The sequence below is a fragment of the Callithrix jacchus genome, chromosome 14 (genome assembly GCF_049354715.1).
Source record: "Callithrix jacchus isolate 240 chromosome 14, calJac240_pri, whole genome shotgun sequence".
NCBI lineage: Eukaryota > Metazoa > Chordata > Mammalia > Primates > Cebidae > Callithrix > Callithrix jacchus.
In genome coordinates, this window is record NC_133515.1 from 111450689 (window position 1) to 111477311 (window position 26623).

The following is a 26623-nucleotide window of genomic DNA, read 5'->3' on the forward strand; positions in this document are numbered from 1 at the left end:
ACATCCTTCTGCCCACTACAAAATGTGCGTTCGTTCTTTTGGCCCCAGCCCTGAGAGTAGATCCGCATTCTCGGAGCCCTCGAGGACCCGCGGTCACCGCACGTGGGTGCTGGGCGCCCGGGGATTGAAGGGCTTCCCTCGGTGACGCCACCGCGCCGGGGCGTGGCCCCCGAACTGCGGCCTCGGGGAGGGGAGAGAAGGGGCCCCACAGCTTCCATCGCGACCCTCCTCTGCGGGGCCCCGGGCTTCAGCCCGGCCAAGTGCGCCTCAGGCCCGGCTCCTATAGGCTCAGTCCCATCCCAGACCTCGCTCGCCTTCGGGACCTCAGCCCTGGCTCAGCTTCCTCCAAGACCGACCGGAAGCTGACGAGGTCCGGCGGGTCAGTCGCCTGGTCCGCTCTGCGACCCCGCCCCTCCGTAGGCCCCGCCCTGACTCCGCCCAGTTGTGCGTCATCTTCCCGGGACGCTGACGGAAGTGCGGTGGTGAGCGCGCCGGGTCGTGCCCGCGCTGAGCCGGGAGCCGCAATGCTTCCCGGTGACGGGAGTGAGCGATGAGCCGGCTTCTGTTTCTGGCCCACAGAGTCGCCTTGGCCGCCGTGCGCTGTCGCCCCGCCTCTCGTGGGTTCGGGATGTTCTATGCCGTGAGGAGGGGCCGCAAGACCGGGGTCTTTCTGACCTGGTGAGTGGCCCGCCCGCCGAGGCGCCTCCCTGCCGGCACCAGGGCGGAGGGAGGCCGGGGCTCAGCGAACCCCCGCGGCGGGAGCGTGGTCGTCCGAGCCTGTGCCGTGCACGGTGCCTGTGGGTGGTCTGGGGGGACGCCTCGCCTTCCTCCTCAGCCGACGGGGTTCCAGGAGGCTCATGGCCAGGGGCTGGACCGCGTTAAATCCTCGTTTGGAATATCAGAAACGCCACATAAAGCTTAGGGGTGGCCTAATAAACCCTGTGTTTGATCCTTCATCTTTGTTGCAGTTAAAGTGCAACAAAAAGGGACACGTTATCAGAACCAAGCTACATTTCCAGAAGAGTTTCCGTACCAGCTAAATTGGGACTGGAACTCAGTACCTAACCTAACGTTCCGGTTTTAAAAAGAGAAATTCTATATAAGCTAGTGTTTGCAGTGGATCCTTGTAACGACACTTGGAGGTGAGTGGGATTATTCTCATTTTCAGGTGTACTGTGGTCAGGAAGTTCACAGGCTGAGTAACTGACAGAGGAAGGGCCTGAGCCCAGGTGTTCCGTCTTTGCCACCAGAACCCTTTCCCCTACAAGATATCAAAGTTCCTTATGATTGTATCCCTATGCCCGCCAGCTAGAGTAGTGAGGAAGAAGCATCTCAGAAGTTGACCTTTTTGCTGTAGTGAAATGGTTAATAATTTTTTTTCTAAGACCCCAGTATTATATTATGCTTTGAGTTTGACAAAAGCCGGTGGCGCTGGTGTGCTGGCTGGCTGGCTGGCATACAGAAGAACACACGTATAGAGTCTGATGCGCAAGATAAAACTATGAACTGTAAGGTGTGACCCTTTGCCCTTTTCACACCAAAATTGGTCCTCCATATCCAGTTTGTATCCTCAGTTTCAGCCAACCATAGATCAAAAATATTTGGAAAAAATAAAAATAGAGTAGTTTTTAAATATGCATGAGAAGACAATACAACAACTGTATTAGGTGTTATAAGCTAGAGGTGATTTAAAGCATACAAGGAGATTTGCATAGGTTCTGTGCAAATACATCATTTAATACAAAGGACCTAAGCATCCTCTGATGTAGGTATCTGATGGGGATGGAGGACCTTCCTGGAATCAGTCCCCCTCTGATACCAAGGGACAACTGTACTTCCAACTTTACAAATCTTAATTACAAAGGGGATAAGTTAGGGAGGAAGAAGGCAATAATATTGTGCATCTTTTCCAGGAATGAGTGCAAGGCTCAGGTGGACCGGTTTCCTGCTGCCAGATTTAAGAAGTTTGCCACAGAGGATGAGGCCTGGGCCTTTGTCAGGAAATCTGCAAGCCCAGAAGCTTCAGAAGGTAGTCCCCTCTCGTGTCCTTCAGTGTGACGTTCTAACCTATTCGAAGGCTTGTATATGCCAGATGGCATTTGATCTATATAGCTACCCTCCAGGCACATAGAGAAGATAGTGTGATTGTTTTCATTTTGCAAATTAGGGAACAGGCTGAGAACAGTTAAAAATAGTGGTTCATGTTACTTACAGTATTAGGGACAAGTCAGGACTCAGATCTCCTGTTCCATTCAGTTTTTTGTGCCGTCATTCCTTGTCTTTTCAAAAAATATTTGTTCAGCCTGGCCAACATAATGAGACTCCATCTCTACTAAAATACAAAAATTAGCCAGCCATGGTGGCGTGCACCTGTGATCACAGCTACTCAAGAGGCTGAGGTAGAATTGCTTGAGACTGGGAGGTAGAGGCTACAGTGAGCCGAGATTGCACCATTGTACTCCAGTCTGGGTGTCAGGACAAGACGACTCAAAAAAAAAAAAAAAATACTTGCATAGTTATTGGACTGGTTGGATTATAATTTTACAGGAATGAATGTGGTTCTTTTCCTGGCATGCACCTTTGTGGTGTTTCCTTTCTACAGAGGACAGAGTTAGACAATCTTAATTTTTTCCTTTTTTTTTTTTGGAGACAGAGTCTTGCTCTGTTGCCCAGGCTGGAGTGCAGTGGTGCAATCTCTGCCTCCTGGGTTCAAGTGATTCTTCTGCCTCAGCTTCCCGAGTAGTTGGGATTACAGGTGCGTGCCACCACGCCTGGCTAATTTTTGTATTTTTTATTAGAGATGGGATTTCACCATATTGGCCAGGCTGGTCTTGAACTCCTGAGCTCAAGTGATCCACCTGCCTCGGCCTCCAAAGTGCTGGGATTACAGGCGTGAGCCACCATGCCTGGCCAATTTCTTCCAATTTTATGTGTTATAGAAAGTATGGTTGTTGGAAGTTTAAAGCTCAGTATAAGATTAATGCCCAATATAAATGGAAGTTGAAAGTGCCATATGCAGACTCTGATGAGCAGGGTGATGACTTTAGAGCACAAGATTTTAAAAATATTTCTGAATCCACCCTGAAGTGATCTTACATGAATGTTACTTACAGACTTTTACTACAGCAAAGTAAAACTGAGCAGAGCGTAGTTTTAATTATCTTATGTTGAACAGTCTCTAGAGGCAACTGAGATGCTTGAACACTCAACAGCTGCTCCTTTGAGTCATCATAACAATCCTGGACAAAGCACAATTCAGAGAGAGGCAGGTTGTGTCCAGACCTGAGCTGGAGATACAACCACTGATGTTATATACACAGTTTTGGTCCATGTTTTTCCTGGAGGAAGAGCCCTTCGGATTTTCAAACTGTTCATGATCCCTAAAGGGTCAGGAACCCTCGGTATTATCTCCATCAAAACCAGGTTTTATTTTCAACAGGAGCCTTGCTATCGTCCTCACATTGTCTTTATCAAACTTATCTTGGAAAATCCGGAATGATTTCTCAGAGAATGGAAGTCTGAGATGGTGTGGGTGGAGTCATTCCCTTGGTATAGGGCCACATGCAGAGGGTGTTTAAGTCTGATTTAATGGTGCTAAATAACGTACTGGATTTCTTCATCCTCTAGCATTTCGTGTTACGCTCATTGTTTCCAGCTCACAAGTGGACTCTTTCAGGGCAGGAAAATCAACATGGACAAGAATCACAGATGAAAGCCAGCAAGAGACTCCGTGAGCCACTGGATGGAGATGGAGATGAAGGTGCAGAGCCATATGCAAAGCACTTGAAGCCCAGTGTGGAGCCGGCGCCTCCAGTTAGCAGAGACCTGTTTTCCTACATGGGTACATCTTCCTTGGCTTTCCCTGTTACATCATGAAAATATATGTGTAAAACATGTTTTCCACTTAATGGGGGAAGTTTGAGCTGATGTTTTTCATCTTCATTGTTATGTGTAAAGATTATTTAGAAATCTCTAAGGTCATTACTTTATAATTGATCAAGTGATGCAGATTTAAATTTTTGGCTGTTCTTAGGAAAACCCTTATGTATAAATGAGTAACTGTAATCTTTTGAAATACCAATATATTCCCTATGCATGCGGTGCTTAATGTTACCAAGATAAAGCACAAAGGCTCCAGCTTTTTCAAATAAGAAACACCCACATACAGCTGCTTATTATAATCGATTAGCACCAGCACTTTAAGCTTTCATTTGCAATCTTTGGAAAACAGGAGATTCTGTTTTATCCTGAGAAGCCGGGTAGTAGTGAGCTTAAGTCTCCTTTGTGTCTTTTACAGATATGTGCAAAAAAACAGAAAAAAAGTAGCATTTAAAAATATAAATCAGTATATTTGTAGGTTCTGATTTAATTCAAGAGAAACCAGTAGAAAATGTGCCAAGCTGTATTATCTATAGATAAGTTTTGCAGTTATCTAAAAAAAGATCACACAAGTATTCTTTATTTGGTGATTTACTAGAAGGAATTAAAGCAGAGATTTGTGGAGTAGCAGGGAAAGGAGCTGTTTCCAGCCACTGGCCATGCTTGAGGCTCGGTGGCCTGGAACATGGCAGATGGCAGTGCTGGCTCCAGCAGCTCAGTGGCTGGGCGGAAGGTTTGTAGTCGTGCTGATACAGTCATGTTCCAGCTGAACTAAGGTGCCTTGCCTGACACCCACACTCCACTCGGCCCTCTGACCCACTCCCATGAGGAGCACGTCCTCGTCTCTGCCCCTTTGCTGCCGCTGTGCTCAGTCTGCCGTTCTTAGGACAAACACTTCCACTTCCTGCGCGTCTGACCTCTGTCTGCCCTCTCGCCCAGCTCTTTTAACACTTTACAACCTGACCTGTGTTCCCACCACGCTGCTGAAGTGTCCTGGTCACCAGGGGCCTGAGAGTGGCCCCGTCAGTCCTTTTCCATTTACAGCCTTGGTATGTCAATCACACCGTCTGTCTAGAGGGAAAGAAACAGATGGGAACTACACTAAACTAGTAGCGAATATGCCACGGAAGAGATGGGACCAGCACGGGTCAGGAGACTGGGTCCTCTGGCAGGCAGGCTCACCGCCATGCTGAGGCTCTGCTTGTCTCTGGAAGGACGGCTCCTTGGGAGTGAAAGTAGCCCTGCTGTGGAGACAGTCATTGTCATTTGAACCCTCAGTGTGGGGTGTGAACAGTAGTCCTTACTGCAGTGGGCTCTAGTTTACAAAGTAACTGCCTTTACCCTGAACTTGCCTGTCCTGGAAGACCAAAATGTAAGTGGATTCCGAGCATAAATGCTGGGTGCCCCCTTGTAAGGAATTGAGCATGTTTTTTTAGACAGAACATGTAAGGTCAGCCCAGTAGCGTTTACTTCTCTCTTCCCACAGGAGACTCAGTTGTCGTCTACACGGATGGCTGCTGCTGCAGTAATGGGCGGAGGAGGCCACGAGCAGGAATCGGCGTTTACTGGGGGCCGGGCCATCCTTTGTAAGTAATCAAAGGGAGCTGAACTTTCCCGAATCATGCTCCGCAACTCGTGAGATGAGGCGGACCTGCTTATTGGTTGACTGTTGGGAAAACCTGCAGATAAGTAGCTTTGGTGGGGGGGTAGCAGAGGAACAGCTTGGACTGTGTTGGTGCCGAGCAGCACTGCTTTTCAGAATGTTGGTGCCTCAGCTCTACTTGGCTTTGTTTTGTTTTTAGACAGTGTCACTCTGTTGCCCAGGCTGGAGCCCAGTGCCAGAAACAGCTCACTGCATCATTGACCTGGGCTCAAGTGATCCTCCTGCCTTGAAAAAAGCTCTGGGATTATACATGTGACCCACCGCACCTGGCTTCGGTGTTGCTCTCTTGCCCTGTGGAGGAGTCTCTCTTTTTTTTTTTTTTTTTTTTTTTTTTTTTAAAGTAGAGATGAGGTCTCACTATGTGGGTCAGGCTGGTCTCAAATTTCTGGGCTCATGCGATCCTCCCACCTTGTCCTCCCAAAGTGCTGGGATTACAGGTGAGAGCCACCATGCCTGGTCCAAAAATTGCTGATTTTTTTTTTTTTAGAAAACTCTGGATCTCCTGGTGACCCCAAATTTTAAACAACTTATCTGAGGGTTTTTCTGGTTTCTTGATTTCATTTTCCTCCCTTGTTTCCTGGAAGTTTTTCATACTTTCAGTCTGAGGTCTCACTCCTTCCATTCTTATTCCTGAGTTTTCTCCTGGGATTCTTTTTTGCTGGAGCCACAGGTCCTAACTCAGGGTCCACAGAGAACTAGCTCTTACTTCCTCTGCCCTGGTGGGACCCGAGAGTCAGCAGGTGCCTGAGTGTGTAAACCTTTATCCTCTCTGCTTCTGGCAGCCTCTCTGTTAGTTTGACTTTCATTTGATGCTTTTATATTTCAAATAAAAATACACACTAGTTTATTGTTATCCATTAAGAAGACTCACTTTGAGAATTCACTTTGTAATTTTACTTTCTTTTGTACTGTTTTGAAACAGAAATGTAGGCATTAGACTTCCCGGGCGACAGACAAACCAAAGAGCAGAAATTCATGTAAGTTATCAGATGTATTGAAGCCTCTCATTATTGAGCATTGAGTGTGAGCATATCAGATAAATCAGCTAATTTTTTTTCCTACCTATATATAAGATATTTGAAGAAGAGGCTTGGGTTTAATAACAATTCTGAAAAATAGGAATTTTGTAGAAAACTTCTAAAAACTTGCTTCAGATAGGTGTCTCTGCAGGAGGATTGTAATAGTAGTGCTTCATGCAGAGAGTGTAATCGTCACAGTACAGAAGGGATGCTTCAGTTTTGAGGACTGAGCATCAGTAATGTCAAAGTTGAACATTTTCTGTGGAATGACTTGACTTGTCTTTTCAAGGCAGCCTGCAAAGCCATTGAACAAGCAAAGGCTCAAAACATCAGTAAACTGGTTGTGTATACAGACAGCATGTTTACCATAAATGGTAAGTTTTCACAGTTGATTTCTTCTGTTTTTCCAGTAACCATGAAGGGGAATTGATAGGAGGTATTGTGACAGGGCAAGACCGAAATGCAAACAGGGGATGCCACTGGCTTGTCAGGTACCAAGCAGAGTGGGGATTTCGGAGTGTCTCTTCTGCTACTCCGATGTGTATACTTCTAGTCCGTGTGTGCATAAGTCACTTCAGATGGCGTGTTGACCACTTCTTTGGGAAATGCCCTGTAGGGGATGCTTATGAGGCTGGGGAGGGCTTTCTGGGAGAAGTGCCATCTTAAGCTGACAGCTATACGTAGAATACAAGTTCGGGGAAAGGGAAGGGAGGGCGGTATTTCAGGCTGTGCCAAAGGCCAAAGCAACTAAGGCCAGCTAAGGAAGTATAAGAGTCAAGGATGGTGACTCAGAGCACAAGTGGGATCGATTATAAGAGGTCAGACTAGGGAACTGAAGAAGGCAGGATGTTCCAGATTGACTCACCAGTGATCAGGCATTCTTGTAGGCATAACTAACTGGGTTCAAGGTTGGAAGAAAAATGGGTGGAAGACAAGTACAGGGAAAGAGGTGATCAACAAAGAGGACTTTGTGGCACTGGAGAGGCTCACCCAGGGCATGGACATCCAGTGGGTGAGTATCTTCTCAATGTTAATGTCTTACTGCAGTTATGACCAGACAAGCTAAATTTACTAGAGATTAATGGTATATGTAAGTGGTTTAAAGACGTAACAACTTCCATGAAATCAACATCGTAATGTATGCTAACACGTATCTGAGGCTGGACACAGTGGTCACTTCATAATCTAGCACTTTAGGAGGCCCAAGCAGGCTGGCTACTTAAGCCCAGAAGTTCGAGACCAGCCTGGGTAACATGGTGAGACTCTGTTTCTAGAAAAAATAAAAAAATTAGCCAGGCATAATGGTGCATGCCTGTAGTCTAGCTACTCAGAAGGCTGAGGTGGGAGGATGACTTGAGCTGGGGAGGTCGAGGTTGCAGTGAGCCAGCATTGTCCCACTGCACTCTAGTTTGGGCAACAGCGAGGCCCTGTCTCAAAAAAAAAAAAAAACCAAACCTACCCACAGACACACATTTGATTCTTTTAATCACCATATGGGTAATACAGTTTTTTGGTTTGGTTTGGTTTGGTTTGGTTTGGATTTTGAAACAGAGTCTTACTCTGTCACTCCAGGCGGTGGCGTGATCTCACTGCAACCTCTGCCTTCTGGGTGCCAGGGGTTCTTGTGCCTCAGCCTCCCAAGTATCTGGGTTTACAGGCCACCACACCTGGCTAATTTTTGTGTTTTTAGTAAAGATGGGGTTTTGTCGTGTTACCCAGGCTGGTCTCGAACTCTTGATGTCAAACAATCCACCTGCCTTGGCCTCTCAAGGTGCTTTGAGATTACAGACATGAGCCACTACAAGTAATGCAGTTTTAATGAGAGTATCACTAGGCACATACACAGGCAGTGTGGTTTGAGGGGTGTTCTACAATCCTTATATTTTAAGAGCACAAAGTAATGCCCAACCCGAGCACAGGGCATTACTATGACAGCTGTATGTCCCCCCCTTCATTTCTTTGGAATGTATCGTATGTTAAAACTAACTTCCAGTGTATCTTGTTTAAAACACTAGTAAGGACGTGTGATGAAAGCCTTGGTAACAGAACTTTTACTCCAAGATGGAAGCATTTTTTTAAACAATCATTTTTATTAAAAAAGTTTTTTTTAAAGCAGTACAGAACAAATTAAACTACAACCATTGGTTCAACCCTGCCTTGTTCTGCCTTCCCAGAAGCACTGATAACAGTTAGGTGGCCTGGCATGTAAATTTGCTCTGGCAACATAAGTGTAGACAGTAGTTCCATACGTACATGATTCTGACGGCGCTGCAAGGGAGCGTGTGTGTGTGTGTGTGTGTGTGTGTGTGTGTGTGTGTGTGTGTTGCTTACATATCTGTCCACCCATCTGTACATACCTGTGTTTTCCCTGGAAAGCTTATCAAGTACAATTAATACGTGGGGGAGGAAATAACATTATGAACAGTATTTGTGGGAAAACAAAATGGAATGTTTGTAAATACATCCATTGCATAAGTGCACGAAGAATCTCCAGTGCTGTTCAGGATCATGTTTGGGGAGGAGCGCTGGAGCTGAGCTTCTGCTACTCAGTCTGTTCTGAATGGTTGAGCTTTTATAATGAGAACATAGTCGTGTGTTGCTTATGTAAAGATGAGTAGAAATAAAAGGAAAACATTTATTTTAACAGATGCACGTTCCTGGTCATTCGGGGTTTATGGGCAATGAAGAAGCTGATAGATTAGCCAGAGAAGGAGCTAAACAATCGGAAGACTGACCCATGTGACGTGAGTCCTTGGGAAAACTTGAGCCAGTGGCTGTTCTGATGCTTGTACTTACTGGTGTGGAAAAGAGCCTGCAGGTGGGACCGTTGCAGTGGATGGGCTGATGCAGCTTTCACACGGAATCAGGGAGGCGCAGTGGCATTCTGGGACCCAGTTTTATAAAAACTCGCCAAGTATATAATAAATTGAACATCTTTGAGATTGGAGAGTTATGTGAGATTTCAGCATTATGCTTACTGGGTTCCATACGTTCTTGCTTGTTTTATTGCAGGCAAGCAAAGCAAATGGCCTAAAATGCTGCAGCTTATATTTTGATGAGAAATCTAAAAAACATTGGTTAAAAGATGCAACTCAGAAGTCTGGGAGTATTCTGAAGCATCCATTTACCGTCCAGTTTATAGGAGTGAGTCTCCTGCTTGTATGGTGACTTGTGCCTGTGGGTACATTAGAGAAACGTGCAGCCTGTGGCCTGGGCGGGCAGCTCAGCGGGCAGGATGTGCCCTGGGTCTCAGCCACACGTGCCTGCTCGCCTGCCTGCAGGCAACCTCGGCTGCTAGGCCATTCTCTAGGAACAGTTACAACTTGTAAAGACCAAGATGTGTAAATAAGTCTTTCAAAAATGTATTTGGTTCTTCTGTTAAAAACTGTGCAAATTAAAAAAAAAAATGTTTGACCCTGGCCGGGCATGGTGGCTCACATCTATAATCCCAGCACCGTGGGAGGCCACGGCGGGCAGATCACCTGAGGTCAGGAGTTCAAGACCTTCTTGGCCAACATGGCAAAACCCTGTCTCTACTAAAAATATAAAAGTTATCTGGGTGTGGTGACACGTGACACATGTAGTCCTAGCTACTCGGGAGGCTGAGGCACAAGAATCACTTGAACCTGGGAGGCAGAGGTTGCAGTGAGCAGAGATCATGTGCCACTGCACTCCAGCCTGGGCAACAGAATGAGACTCTCTCAAAAATAGATAAAAGTTTGACATGATTATTTAGTTTTAAACCTTTTTATCATAAAGTAAAAACATACAGGAAATGACACAAAACAGATACATAGCTTATTGAATGTAATGATTGAATACCTTTGTGTCCACCACCCAGGGAAGAAGTAGTACTTTGCCGGATACCCCAGAAGGCTCTCCAAGTGCCCCTCCAGCCTCAGCCCCCTTCTCCAGCTCCTTGCCTGCTTCCTTCCTGACATTGACAGAGTGACTTTCTTGGTTTCTTGATGGCAGTTTAGTCTTGTCCGCTTTCTTTTTTTACTTGATCAGTCTCCATTTGCAGTCCTATCTGCCTCGCTGTTCTCCCTGCCATTATCTGTTGAAGAGCCTGGGCCATTTGTCCCATCACTTCCCACAGCATAGATTTTGCTGACCGCGTGGTCATGATGCAGTTCAGCATGATCTTCTGTCCTCTGTGTCCTGCGGATTGGCAGCTGGGTCTAGAGGCTTTGTGAGCCTCAGATTTGAGCCCTTTGGCAGGAGATTAGGCAGTTGGGGGCTCTCCTCGGGAGTCCTTGTCCATGTTGACAGCAGCTGATGCTCAGAGCCAAGATCTGTTTATTATTTGGGGTTGCAAAATGGTAATATTCTGTCTTTTTGCTTGCCTTTGTTCGCTGGAATGGTGTTCTAGGAAAGTGTTTCTTTTGTGTACTATTTGGTTACCCAGTGGTACAGTTCATATAGGAAGGGCAGGATAAATGCTGGATTCTTTGCTCTTGCACAGTAAGTTTTTAAGGTAATGCGTTAGTTCTCTGTCATCCTTAGAAGGTGAGCTGTTAAGGTTTTTTACTTATATATATTAAGAATTCATGGACTGGGCATGGTGGCTTATGCCTGTAATCCCAGCACTTTGGGAGGCTGAGGCAGGAGGATCACTTGATCCCAGGAGTTTGAGATTAGCCTGGGTAACATAGCGATACCCTGTCTCTACAGAAAATTAACGTAAAAGTAGGTGGCTGTGGTGGTGCCTGCCTGTTGTCCCAGCTACTCTGGAGGCTGAGATGTGAGGCTCGCTTGAGCCCAGGAGGTTGAGGATGTGGCATTGTCACAGCTCACTGTGACAATGTCACTGCACTCCAGCCTGGGTGACAGCAAATCCTTGTCTTTAAAAAAACAGAATTTGTGGAGTTAAGCATATTTGATGGATTTCAATCCATTGTGATATTTATCTTTGTTTAAGTTGGACTCGCTTCGTTGGTCAGTGAGAGGGAGCCTCTTCAGCTGGGCTCTTGAGTTTTGATAAGCATGCGTGCATGCGCATTCATGGACACACAGACCACCTGCGCAGTCAGTGATAGCGCCTGCAGTCTGGCATGTCCAGGTGCTCTAGGCCCGTCTTGTACAGCTTCTGCCCCAAAGTTTTCTTAAAAGAAAAAACCTTAGACAAGTTCACAGTTTAATTGAGCAGAACATAGTTGCTTCAGCCAGGTAGCTAGCACTCAGGACCAAAAGCGGTTCAGAACGCTCCCTCGCGCCTCATGTGCAGGCTGCAGTTACAGCTGGAGGAAGGGAAAGACACTCACTGCCGTGCCGCCTCTGCTTCACGTCACCGTGTTCTGCAGCCTTTCGGCCTGTGAGCGGCGAGACTGCTGCTTGTTACAGGAGTATGCTCTCACATCAGGGCGCGGTCTGTTACACGTTCAGTGAGGTCCTAAGTCAGAGTCACTGTGTACGGAGGCAGTTTTAGGCCAAACAATTCTGTTTAACACTGGGAATCCATTATTTTTTTAGGCGTCTCTGGTGGAGATGGTAATTCAGATCCACAGTCTTGGAGGCTCATTGCTATAGGTTTGGTCATTGTTTCCAGACTTTTTATTGGACAGAACCTTAAAAAAATACAAACATTACACACACGCATTTAAAGAAAAAAATATTTTCTGAACCTGTATTGATATTCCCAACACAAATTCAGGGTTCTGGGGCCCATGCATAGCCTCTTCTGTAAGGTGTCTGTGTCTCCCACACTCAGAAGACAGGATGATGGCGTGGAATATCCCATACTCACTCACTTGTTTTATTCCACGTTAACATTTAGTGTTTTTAAAATAATACCGTAGCACTAGTTGCGATTATGAGAACAGCACTGTGTCTACATTGTCAGAAAAATTGCTCCCTTTTACCGCCATGGACTCTATTTCTGTGTGTTCAGTTGTCATAACCCGTCTATAGTCAGTGAGTCTATGGTGTTGAATTCAGTTTTGCGGGAGATGAAACTCTTGGCTCAGATTTTCTTTGAGAATCTGAATTGTTTTATTCTGTTTCTTCCAGCATTCAGTGATGCATGGAAAGCCTGATGAATCTTACTTGCTTCCCCTGACAAGTCCTATGCTGTTGTTGCTTAGATGCTTTTTCTCTCAAGTCAGCAGTGGTACTAGAAAGTATCCTGTGCGGGTGTTGGTTGTCCTGGTCCGTATTTGCAGGTGAATGGTGTGCACTTTCTACGCGTACTTTCAGAGCTGTTATTTTAAGATTGCTTGGACTGTAGTTTAGTGTTATATTTTTCTTGCCAATTTTTTTTTCTTTGGTGATCCCTGTTATCTCTGTTTTGAAATCTAAGTTGCCTGTTTTCAGTGTTTGCCACTGCCTCTGGAATCTCTTTTGCCACTTTCTCTGGTTCTTTGAGTTGTAAATGTTATCGCACCACTTTTGTTACTTGAAATAGAAACAGCGTCTCTCTCTGTTGCCCAAGCTGGTCTTAAACTCGTGGCCTCAAGGGATCCTCCTCTCTTAGCCTCCCAAAGTTTTTGGATTACAGGTGTGAGTCACAAAACCCAGCCCCATCTTGCTTTTTAAAACAGCTCTATTGAGGTGTAATGACAGATAATAAATTGCACATATGTAAAGTGACCAGTGCATGTTCCCATGAAGCTATCAGCAGAACACGGCCATCACCACCAACAGTATTTTCATAGCCTTTGTAAACCGTCCCTCCATCTCCCCCATCCTTAGGCAACCACTGGTCTGCTCGCTCTTGCTAAAGATTAATTTCTATTTTCTAGAATGATATGTGAGTGGAATCATAGAACAAGCACTATGGTGGGAGGTGCTTCCTTTGCTCAGCATAATTGTTTCAGCATTCACCGTGTGTATCCGCAGTCCACATTGTGTATTGTATGGCTGTACCACAGTTTGTTTATTTGCCTGTTGACTGATACATTTCGATTGTTTTCCGCTTCTGACTAAATACAGTTAAAGCAAGTAAAGCTGCCGGGAGCATTTATGTCCTCTTCTTTGTCTTCTGTTTCTCTGGGGTAAATGCCTTGGAGCGGAATGCCTGGGTCACATGACAGGTGTGTGCTTCTTAAGAAATGGAAACTTTTCCAAGTGTGAGCTTTACATTTTCCATTCCCTCCAGCCTGGCAGGAAAGTTCCAGGTCACTCCACATCTTCAGCAACACTGTCACCTCATTCTGTTACAAATGTCCGTGAGTTTTTGGTTTTGCTGTTTAGTAGTTCTGTTTTTAGGTGAAGATTTGAGAAGATCCAAAGTATGCTCCTACTGCTGCCCCTGCCATTTGAGAATCTGATTTAAAAACAGGAAAAATTACACCAGAATTGGAAATACGGAGATGAAAAGTTGTGCCTCTCAAATCTTGACAGTCTGTGGGATTTTCACAAATAGCGGCGGTGTCAGTGCCGCAGAACGCATGTGAAGCTGGAGGAACACGATCCAGCCGCACCCGGTTAAGGAGGAGTCATGAAGTGTTAGGGTCCATGTCCTCAGTTTTCTTTCTATTAAAAGGAAATACATTACTGAGAATCAAAATATCAGCTGCATTTTTTATATCTTTAGAAATTTACAATGATACATAATTCCGTCTTCATCAGCTCCTGTTCAGAAAATACTTGAGTGACTGTTACCTATCAGATTGTGCTGTATATTGTGGAATATAGGAGCACTGCTTCCAGAATAGGGCGTTCATGCCGCACAAACAGGCTGTGGAAGAAGTGTTCTCCGTGCAGCACTCCCCTCCCGGTGTCGGGCCATTGCTGAAGCCTGAAGAAAGCACCTCTGCTGTCTTGTACGACAGGCACGAAAGTGCATGAGGTCGGAGCTCAAACTGAGAAGGAACAAGCCCTCCTGGCCAGTGATCAGCTTGGGTAACTAAGTAGGAAGCAGTGAATGCTGCATTCCTGAGTCAGGTGATGTGATTTCAGGTTGAGCAAGTCTGGGCCCCAGATCGTGTGTCTGAAAAGGAGGACCTTGGTGTTGATTTTGGTCTTTTTCCTAAGTGTAATATTCCAGGAGTTCTGGAGCAAGAAGGAATAGGTCACTCAACTAAAGCCCCCTTTTTATTCATGTGATGAGTTGACGTTCAGAACTCAGTAAAAGGATGTCATCAGAACAAAACACAGCAGTGATCATGGTGGTCAGTCGTGGTTCCTGAGTTCACAAACACCCAGGAGTAATACTGGGAGGGCTGGCTGCACCTGCCTGCACTGTGCCTCCCGGCACACAGAAGACACTGTTTGCTGGGTGAATACCTGGCCAGCTAGTTAAAGCAGCTTTGGTTCTTAATAGCCCATTGAGAGCCAGCAGTTGGCACAAGGCAACTCTGATCTTGTGTTGATATAAGTATTTGTCAAAGAACAACTTTCATCAAAATATGCCTCCAAATTAAGATGATTTGGTGATAGGGAAGCCGCCAGTATACGGTGGTAGGGTTTTAGAGAAAGACAGATGTGGTCAGTGAAGTGGGAAAAGGCGAGTAGGCTGCTTTCTCTGCCCCCAGCAGAAGAGCTCTGTTCTCTAGACCTAAGTATGCACAGTGCCATGTATATTAAAGGCAGTACCACAGCAGTAAGCAAGGGCCTTTAACCTAGGATTTAACATCCAGCCACCGTGAAAGAAGACTCTAAGTAAAAGCTTAACACACAAGAGTCTTGAAGAGCTGTAAGCAAAAGCAAATTAGGAAAAGAACTCGTAACTCGTATCACAAAGGACTAATTTCCGTAATATGTAAAAACTTCTAGAAATTGGAAAAACAACTAATAACTCAGAATGGATTAGTCAAATTGTTTACAGAAAACGAAACGGGGCCGGGCGCGGTGGCTCAAGCCTGTAATCCCAGCACTTTGGGAGGCCGAGGAGGGTGGATCACGAGGTCAAGAGATCGAGACCATCCTGGTCAACATGGTGAAACCCCGTCTCTACTAAAAATACAAAAAATTAGCTGGGCACGGCGGCGCGTGCCTGTAGTCCCAGCTACTCAGGAGGCTGAGGCAGGAGAATTGCCTGAACCCAGGAGGCGGAGGTTGTGGTGAGCCGAGATCGCACCATTGCACTCTAGCCTGGGTAACGAGCAAAACTCCGTCTCAAAAAAAACGGCCCTTTAGGAATGAAAAGATGCTCAACTTCACTCACGAGAGAATGTAAATTAAAACACCAAGATGTTGTTTTCTCTGTATGATATTAGCAACAGTGCACATGTTGCTGAGGCTGCCTAGAAACGTGTGCTCCCCTGTGTGGCGCTGAGTGCAGATTGGCACCCTTCATCACCAGGCAGGTGCGGCCCACTGTCCGAACTCCAGATGCGATACTCTAACCCAGTCCCCACTCTGCGGAATTCATGCTGTAGATACACCTGCACGCGTAAAAATAAAAGACCAGGTTTTTAATATCAGAAAACTGGAAACCATACTGGCATCTGAAGCGGCTGTGGAATAAACAGTGTTAGAGTGACATCTCATAAGTACCCACAGACCAGAAGGATCTCTGGGCACTGTTAAGTGGAAAACGGAAGTTATCGATGCATGTTTCAGCAGGCTGTCTCATGCCTCAGGACACACAGCAATTCACAAACACTGAGCTGTGACTCCACTTCGCTGGGAATGCAGAGAGGGTGCTGTGGTGGGAGTAGGGCAATGATGAGATTGCTGTGTGCATCTTTGTATGATTTTTAAATTTTTAAGTTATTTTATATATATATATGTACATAGAATTTTTTTTTTGAAACGGAGTTTTGCTCTTGTTGCCCAGGCTAGAGTGCAGTGGCACCATCTCAGCTCACTGCAACCTTCACCTCCTGGATTCAAATGATTCTCCTGCCTCAGCCTCCAGAGTAGCTGGGACTACCGGTGTCCACCACCGCGCCTGGCTAATTTTTTTGTGTTTTTAGTAGAGATGGGGTTTCTCCATGTTGGGCCAGGCTGGTCTCCCAACTCCTGACTTCAGGTGATCCACCCACCTCAGCCTCATGTGGAACCTTCAGATGTGCCCAAGCCGGCTGGAGCAGCCCACGAGAGCAGCTTCGAGCGCCCTTCCCCACCCCATGGCCAGCACCTTCACACAGGGAGTCTGGAGGTGGCTGGAGTGGGAGGACTCACACACAGAAATCAGCAAGTGTGCAGGTCAGGGCCGCCGTCCCCCAGAGCGGCTGTGACACGTTTACCAGCACACCTGTGGCCTTTCTACTTGTGTTATTTGTATCTATTTTGGTCCGTTTCCCTAGCTAGAAAATAAACTCCATGTGGCAGAAGTTTTCTCTCTCTGCTCCCTTCCTGGTTCCCAGCTCCTGGAACAGAGCCAGACTTTGGCCAGGCTCAGTCAGTGCTTGCAGGATGCCTGCTGGCCCCAAGACGTGCAGGAGAGGTGAGCTCCGAGAGGGCAGAGTCAAGCAGCCTGGCGGCTTTTTGGAGAAAAGACCTGGGTGACAGTTTCTGCGTCCTTTCCCCTCCCCTGAGGCAGCAATTGGCTTCCCTGTGGGCACGGAGGGCTGGCCCTCACCTGGCTCTGCCCATCAGTCCCGGCTGCGGGAATGGGGCCTCCATGCAACGCTTCCCGGCCTTTATAATGTCAGGGCGTGCCTGGAAAATATGATTTCCACAGCACATTGCGCTGAAGTGGAGGGGGCTGGGCGCATCCCTGGGGGCCTCGGTGAAAATGTTCATTACATTTAAAAATATTCCTCACATGCAGTCATGCACTGCATAGCAACATTTCTGTCAGCGCTGCACTGGGCGTACACCAGTGGTCCCATCAGATAGAATTCCGTGTTTTGCTGAACATTTTCTATGCTTAGATACACAGATTCTTACCACTGTGTGACAGCTGCCTGCAGGATTCAGAGCAGTGACGTGCTGTACAGGGTTACAGCGCAGAAGCCACACGCTGTACCTCATCGCCCGGGTGTGCAGGGGGCTGTGACATCGGGGCTGTGCAGGTGCGCGCTGTGATGTTCACACAATGATGAAATCCCCTCAGGACACCTTCCTTAGCACCTTTCCTGTCAGGTGACCAAGGCTGCTACCTGGGCCCCTGGGAGTCCAGCACTCAGTACTTTCCAGTGAGGACTGAAACGATGAACGTTCTGATCGGGCTGCTCTGGCTGGCACAGGTGAACCACGTGCTTTGTGCCCAGTATTTCTTGTTCCCACATCATCATTGTACACTGCTGATCGACTGTTTCTTTGTCAAGCAGGAGGAGATCACGTCCAGGTCATAAAAAATATTTACACATGAACAAATGCCTCGAAGGTGCTGGGACCAGGCGCTGACACCAGAAGTCTGGCTGCCGGAGGTGTTAGCCGACATGGAAGAAACACAGACTTTCCCTCCATTCCCTGAACCCCCCTCCTGACTCACCAGCTGCATAAAAACTCTTCACCTCTTTGTCAAGGTGGATTTGAGAAATCTTGCTCTCTTGTCTTCTTGCTTGGGCCAAATGGAATAAGCCTTTCTCCATCTCTGGCACCTGTGTCTCAGTGTTCTGTGTCAGCCTCACAGCAGGTGCAGGAACCTGGCATCTGGGCTGCTACAGCAGCTGTGCTTGTAACAAAAATACAGTGCCAAGTGTTAGGGGAGACTGAGTGGGAAACCTGTATACAGCCTCCAAAGAAACGCCCTTCAGAACACGTAACTTTTCCTATCAGGTGTATAATTAAAATAGCCATAGGCTTCCCAACCACAGCTTTTTAATGGTGATCTCTTTATTATTATTATTATTATTTTTTAGAAAGAGGGCCTCACTGTCATCCGGGCTGGAGTGCAGTGAAGCAATCATAGCTCACTGCAGCCTTGAACTCCTGGGCTCAAGCAATCCTCCCACCTCAGCCTCTTGAGTAGCTGGAACTACAGGTGCGCACCACCACACCTAGCTAATTTTTATTTTTATTTTGTAAAGGCAGGGTCTCACTGTGTTGCCCAGGCTGGTCTTCACACCTGCGCCCATGCAACAGTCCTGCCTTGGCCTCCCAAAGCACTCGAATTACAGGTGTGAGCCACCCGCCCAGCCTCCTCAAATTCTTGACAGTCACTATTAATAAGAAACTTTAAATGCAAAAATAGATGAAAATGTTAAATAGCCCTTTCTTTTTTTTTTTTTTTTTTGTTTGCCTGTTCTGCACTAGCATCTTCCTTTCTTTTTATTGACAACTGTAAAGTTGAAATTAGAGTTTATATTCACTCGAGCATTTCCATATCAAGAGCTTTTTCTTTTTTTTGTTTTTTGAGACGGAGTTTCGCTCTTGTCGCCCAGGCTGGAGTGCAATGGCACGATCTCGGCTCACCGCAACCTCCACCTTCCAGGTTCAGGCAATTCTCCCACCTCAGCCTCCTGAGTAGCTGGGATTACAGGCATGCGCCACCATGCCCAGCAAATTTTTTGTATTTTTAGTAGAGACGGGGTTTCACCATGTTGACCGGGATGGTCTCGATCTCTTGACCTCGTGATCCACCCGCCTCGGCCTCCCAAAGTGCTGGGATTACAGGCTTGAGCTTCCGTGCCTGGCCCATCGAGAACTTTTTCACAGCATTGAAGCTCTCCATTGCAAAACATGCATTATCAGTCACTCACCCTGCAACTACTTCATGACTTTCTAAAAGGGCATTTTAGCCTCAAATGGGCTCCAAAACGCGCTTTTGGGCTACTGCCTGGAGCTGGGCCCCAGGGACCCACCAAGCCATCTCTGGAATCCCCCATCTGAGCTGTCCTCTTTCCTCTGCCTTGACCTCAAGCTCCCAGCAGCCCCAGGCCCTGATCCCGAAGGTGCCTCTTGGTCTGGGGCCAGCTGCTGAAGTTGGGTGTAGCCAGCACCCTTGGCCACACCAGGACTGTGCGTCTGGATTCTGTTGACTGGCCGTTGCCCAGCATGTGTGTCATCAGTGGCCATCTGTCCTGCTTGGCTCAATGGGCCCTCCCGGGAGCCCTGAGCAGAGTTACTCCTGGTTCAGGGGCTCAGGCCACCTCGGGCCCTGTGCAGCTGCCCAGAGGGCCAAGGAATCAGAGTTCCAAGGTGTATCTGCAAAGGGCTGGACACAGTCTAATGCGGGTTTGGGTGGTGTGGGTGGTGGCCCAGCACTCCCACCCTGAGAGAGCAACGCCTGTGTTTATAAAAGGATCCAGTGACCTTTCTCCGCGTTGGTTTGTTCTCAGATTGTAAAGAACTTTATTCAATTTTTAATTTTCTAAAACACTATCAGGGGCTTCTTATTTCTTCATGTACTCATTAATCTCTAGTTCAACATTATTGTCAAATTTTTCTTTGCAAAAGAAGCTCACTAGTTTCTAGTGGAGAGTCACAGAAGATTATATGACTTTCTAAAAGGATAGAAAATTGCAATATGAATTTCAGTTGATCAGTAAACCAATTTCCCACTTACCAGCTTCACACCCACCTTCAGCAGAAGCCTGCTACCCTCCCATGTGCCTGAGGGTCTGCCGTGAGTTCCTCAGTTTCGTTGTGAGAAGTTTTCCTTTTGTTGGTTTTAGAGTCTGCTGGGCAGGTATTGTGTTGAGATTATTGGTAACAAGAGAATGAATGAATCAGACCAGGAAAGAATGTGAAAGGTGATCTGGTTTTATATAAACAAACAACATATGGTACAATGCAGTGTCCTAAGTTTTTTCTAAAAGGCTCTGGGAAAGATTCTTGGACCATTCAACCACAGCTCTTTGGCCGCCACATTGCCCTGATTCAATGCCACACATGTCCTTTTCACATGGCAGTGTTGCTGGCCCCTCAGAGGCACCTCTGCGAGGCTCATTAGTAGCAGTGACCTCGGTGGGACCCCCCCACGCCCCGCTGTTGCCATGAGTAGCTTGCAGTGGGAGTTCCTTCCTGCCACCTCTCTGTGCACTTGACCTCCAAACCTACCTGAAGACCTGCAGGAGGAAGGCCTGCCGTGCTCTCTTCTTCAGGTGGCCGTGAGAAAACATTTCTACAAATAGATGGTGAAAGAGGACCGGTTGTCATGGAATCTGCCCTAAGCTTTGACCAAGACAGAGGGAAGGACACCCTACTTAGATGTCCTTGAGCCCACAGGAGAGGGAGAGGGAGGAAATGCTGGGTCATGTATACTCACACCACACACAATGCAGCACACACCACACCATAACATCACATACACCACAGCACACTGCAACACGCACCACACACCATATACAATTCACCACACAACACACTGCATACAATGCACCACACATACCACACACACACCACACACCATATACAATACACCACGCAACACACACACCGCATACAATGCACCATACATACCACACCACACACCATATACAATACACCACACAACACACCGCATACAATGCACCACACATACCACACACACACCACACACCATATACGATACACCACACAACACACACCGCATACAATGCACCACACATACCACACACACACCACACACCGCATACAATACACCACGCAACACACCGCATACAATGCATCACACATACCACACCACACACCATATACAATGCACCACACAACACACACCGCATACAATGCACCACACATACCACACACACACACCACACACCATATACAATGCACCACACAACACACCACATACAATGCACCACACATACCACATACACACATCACAGACCATATACAATGCACCACACACAACACACTACACACCATATACAATGCACTGCACACCACACAACACACACCACATACAATGCATCACACACACCACACACCATATACAATGCACCACAACACACACCACATACAATGCACCACACACAACACATCACACACCATATACAATACACCACACAACACACCGCATACAATGCACCACACATACCACACCATACACCATATACAATACACCACACAACACACCGCATACAATGCACCACACATACCACACACACACCACACACCATATACAATACACCACAGAACACACACCGCATACAATGCACCACACATGCCACACACACACCACACACCATATACAATACACCACGCAACACACACACCGCATACAATGCACCACACATACCACACCACACACCATATACAATACACCACACAACACACACCGCATACAATGCACCACACATACCACACCACACACCATATACAATACACCACACAACACACCGCATACAATGCACCACACATACCACACACACACCACACACCATATACGATACACCACACAACACACACCGCATACAATGCACCACACATACCACACATACACCACACACCATATACAATACACCACGCAACACACACACCGCATACAATGCACCACACATACCACACCACACACCATATACAATGCACCACACAACACACACCGCATACAATGCACCACACATACCACACACACACACCACACACCATATACAATGCACCACACAACACACCACATACAATGCACCACACATACCACATACACACATCACAGACCATATACAATGCACCACACACAACACACCACACACCATATACAATGCACTGCACACCACACAACACACACCACATACAATGCATCACACACACCACACACCATATACAATGCACCACACAACACACACCACATACAATGCACCACACACAACACACCCCACACCATATACAATGCAACAACACGCAACACACACACCACATACAATGCACGACACACAACACAAAACATACACCACCATATGCAATGCACCACACACCACACGACACAATGTACCACACACCACACCACACACACCACATACACACCACACACCACACATACAACACACCATAGCATAAACAAGCCACACAACATACCATACATACACTACACACCATGTCACACACCCCATACACTACACACCACAGCATATACACCACACCACACACATACAACACAACACACCACACACACACCACACACATACAACAGACCACACACCACACCATACACACCACACATCACACACACCCACCTTACCACACACCATACACACAACACACTATACACACCACACACACCACACCACACTACAGACACCACGTATGCACACCACACACTATACACACACCACAGACCACACAGAACACACCACACACACCATCACATGGTTAGACACAGTACACCACACCCACATCACACACACACCATACACCACACATACAACACATACAATACACCATACCATACACACTCCATACACACACCAAATGCATTCAACACACATCATACCATACACTTACCACACACACCAGGCATTACATGCACCACATACACCCCACAGCATACACACACCACATTCCACACCACAGACACACATCACACACCACACCATATATACACACCACTCCCCTCACACACCACACCACAGACACATATCACACACCACACAACATACACCACCCCACATACACACACCACACCATACACACACACACACCACACACCAACTTCTGCACACACAGCACTGTGCACCCCACCCTGTGCCACGCTCTCTCCCCGGTGTGTGCTCTCTCCCTGGTGTATGATTTTTCTCTTTTGCGGGGTGTTGGGGGACCCTGCAGACTGGGGGAGAGGTGCAGGATGGGCGGGCGGGGTGCCTCTGAGCCCTGCGCTCTCCCTGTGTGTTGGGACCCACTCTGCTGGGTCAGGGTGTGTGGAGCCCACGCTGCCAGCCCACCGGCGAGGACTAAGCCAGGGGTGTGGAGCCACCTCCCTGATTCCCGAACCGACTGAGTTGTTCGGCCTTCTTGGGTTTCTGCCTCCCTGCCTGGGCCTCCCCAGCTCCCAACCTTCACCAAAGAATGTTCTGTGGGACATTTTCAGAGGCAGTAGATGCCTCTCCCAAAAGAGCCAACAGTTGTGTTACCTGAAACAGTGTCTTCATCACAAGCCTTCCCGCCATCCAGGACGGAGCTAGTAGGCGTGGAGTTGGCTCACATTTTTTTTAAACCTCAAAACCCTTTTTACTAATCATCTCATAACTTAGGTGACGTGAGACACATTTTGGGAGACATCTTGCTGGAGTGTTTTGGGGACAGTGTGACCTTGAAGATGATGACAAATGCGGAATGAGATACCCCAGGGGGTAGGGGGACGTGTGGTTAGATTCCATCCGGGGGCACAGGGGTCTGGCGTCATTCCCTGAGATGCTGTCAATCAGCCCGCATTTTCTCCCAGGAAAAAACCTCCATCTTTACTTCAAAGCTGTATCAAGACCAAGAGAAATGTTTCCCTTTTAATTAGTTTCAACAAAATTTAGCTGACTGAGGGCTCCAGGCAGCTGTTTCTGCTACTTTGTGGAGAAATCCATACCCACACTCCCTTTCTTCAATTAAGAAAATTTACATGCACAGATGGGTTGCTTCTTGATTTATGGGTAACATAACTTTTTAATTTATTTTATTATTATTTTTTGAGATGGAGTCTTGCTCTGTCACCCAGGCTGGAGTACAATGACACGATCTTGGCTCACTGCAACCTCTGCCTCCCAGGTTCAAGCGATTCTCCTGCCTCAGTCTCCTGAGTAGCTGGGGTTACAGGCGCCCACCACCATGCCCAGCTCATGTTTGTATTTCTAGTAGAGATGGGTTTTCGCCATGTTGGCCAGGCTGGTCTTGATCTCCTGACCTCAGGTGATCCGGCCTGCCTCAGCCTCCCAAAGTGCTGGGATTACAGGCTTGAGTCACAGCACCCAGCCTACAGATTATACAAATTTTTTTAAAAATTGGAAATTTTCAAAAAATTTGAAATACACAAGAGAATGGTTTGATGACTGTACAAACACCCCTGTCACCTACCTTGAAAAACTGTCAAGACTTAACTGAGTTTGGAAGGGTGTTCTGGGTGTTTTTTTCACATGCAGTATGAGGCTTGACTCTGATACAGGAATCTGTTACAGTCTCCTGCCACTTGAGGTTTCCTCTGTGGTCCTGCCAGGCTTCCTTGACTTGTAGGGTCTGGGACAGTCTCACTGGCTGTCATTTCAGGTCTTATTGTTAACCCCAGGCTTATTTACAGAGGGACCCTTGCTTTCACTGCAGACATACTACATGGTAGCTGTTAGCTGTCAAATGCTCCCGAAACAATCTCTTGACCCAGGCGCTCCTCAGAAGCTTCCAGCCATCACCCCCTCTTCCATTATTTATTATGCCCCCCACTCCCTTACCATTTCCTCTATTTCCCAGCAAGCCCTCCAGGCTGATCCATTTAGAAGACATTACTCAATTTTGGCCCTCCCAGGGAGAGCGGTGTAGACCCAGGCTCCTCCATCGAATGGAGCTGGCCCTGGCGGCACTCAGGCTGGGTTCAGCAGGGAACAGCCGGGAGCGTGTGAGACCTGAAGGCCTGGCGTTGAGAGCAGCTCTGCTCATCTCTTTCATTTGCAAGCTGTTGGGAGCACTCACCAGCAGGACACCTTGGCAGCTTAGTGTTTACCATGGACGTCCGGCCTGTTGGGCTGCCCTTCCACCATCCCTCTCCCTAGATGCTCCCAGGGCTGAGGGGCTGCCAGGCAGAGCACCTCCCAGGCTGGGCACCTGGCCAGGCCCAGGGTAGTGATCTAAGGGGCTGGAATCTCCCATGAGACCGGCTATCCAGTCATTACATAAGAGACCTCTTTTTCCTTGACTTACAAGCAAGTACAGTCTTAGAGCTACTGGTGGCTGTTTTCCGACCTATGCAGAGAGCTCCTTTTAGTAGCTGAGTATTCAGCCAATGCACAGAGCAAAGAGGGTAGAGATCTGGAGGAGAGAGAGAAAGAGAGAAGGAGAGACAGAGGGAGGAAGAGAGAGAGACAGCAGGAGGGAATAAAGGGGAGAAAGAGAGGCAGAGAAGAGAAGAAAAGCTAAGCGAAGAGCGAGAGACACATACAGAGAAGACAGGGACAAAGAGACAGACAGGGACGGAGCTGCCAAGCGCTCTCAGTCGCGAATCCAGCCATTCGCCAGGCGCGTTCCCCTCTAACCCGTCTCAGTTTCGTGAGCCAACACGTGTTTGTTCGGTTTGTTTGCTTAGGTGACTTGTTGGATTTCTGTCACCTGCACCCTGAAGTACCCTGAACGAAAAAGATGAGAGCTGTGGTTCTTACAGTATTGGGACGTCTCAAGTCCAAACTATTTTTCTGAGAATGCCAGGGTCATGCGTGCCATCTTCTCTGTGTGGAGCACGGTACTCAAGGTGTAGAGTCAGTGCCGGGCTCGGCTGTGCGTGCCCAGGAAAGCCACGCCGTGGGACACACGGTGCCAGCGGTCACTGTGTTTTTCACACACCTGCACTCAAATGACAAAAACAAAAAAATAAAATAACTTTCTCTTAAGAATGTCTTTAATGAAGCTGTAAAAATGACTGGTTTCATTAAATTTCGACCTTCGAGTAGAGATCTTTTTAACGTTCTCTGACAAACTGGGAGGTACACAGGAAGCCTTTCGGCTGAATAGCTGAGTATGACCAGTCATCTGGCGGGACGTATTTTGGTTCTCCCAAGCTCAAAGCTCCTCCCCTATAACACAACCCACGGAAAATGCAGGTACCATTCCTCTTCAAGTCCTCTGCTGGGGACTGGGGTTCAGAAACCTGTGGAAAAATGCAGACACTGTGGCCCCAGCTACCGCTGTTGAGCCGAGGGACCGGCCGTGCTTTGTCCCTGAGCCAGGAATCTCATGTCTTCTGTTAACACCCATGACTCTGGGACAGGCTAACTTCTTAGGTTGCAAGGAGGGTAAACACCCCAGACTCTTGGCAGTTCTTTCCACGGGCCAGAGGTAAAGTACACTTGATCGACAGATAAAAATGAACTATTATTAACAGTGTACAGCAGGCACTGGCAAACTCCAGGCTGCGAGCCAGATTCAGTCTGCTGCCCGTGTGTATGTTCCATGAACTAAGAATGGAGTTTCCACCTTCATGTGGTTGCTGTGTAAGGACCTACATACTATCCTCAGTTTTGACTGCTGCCCCACAAAACCTAAATGGTTTGCTACCTGGCCTTTTCCAGAGAAAACCTGCCGCCCCTGTCTATAGTGCCTTCTCTGTGTTCCACATTCCAGCAGCTTGGATTTTCCTGGTCTTCCGTGGCTCTGCTGTATCCCTACGTGGGTTGTTAATGCG

General features: G+C 47.3%; 1 protein-coding gene across 9 annotated transcripts; it reads left to right on the forward strand.

Moving 5' to 3' along the window:
• The first annotated feature begins 457 nt into the window (after nt 1–457).
• RNASEH1 (ribonuclease H1) lies at nt 458–18211 on the forward strand. Of its 9 annotated transcripts, XR_013525996.1 has the most exons (11): nt 479–678; nt 969–1142; nt 1914–2029; nt 3677–3841; nt 5366–5465; nt 6465–6519; nt 6851–6935; nt 7449–7573; nt 9209–9305; nt 16283–17639; nt 17724–18211. XR_013525996.1 is itself a non-coding variant. In XM_035271471.3 (9 exons), exons 1-8 carry the CDS (start codon nt 551–553, stop codon nt 9293–9295), a joined length of 873 nt encoding a protein of 290 aa, XP_035127362.1. In that variant the 5' UTR covers nt 479–550; the 3' UTR covers nt 9296–9305; nt 17724–18211. The 9 variants fall into 9 exon arrangements, 5 of the variants coding, with proteins under 5 accessions (NP_001272421.1, NP_001272424.1, XP_035127362.1 ...); XR_008476134.2 differs by lacking the exon at nt 969–1142 and having other exon boundaries at nt 7437–7573; XR_013525995.1 differs by lacking the exon at nt 969–1142.
• The last annotated feature ends 8412 nt before the right edge of the window (nt 18212–26623 follow it).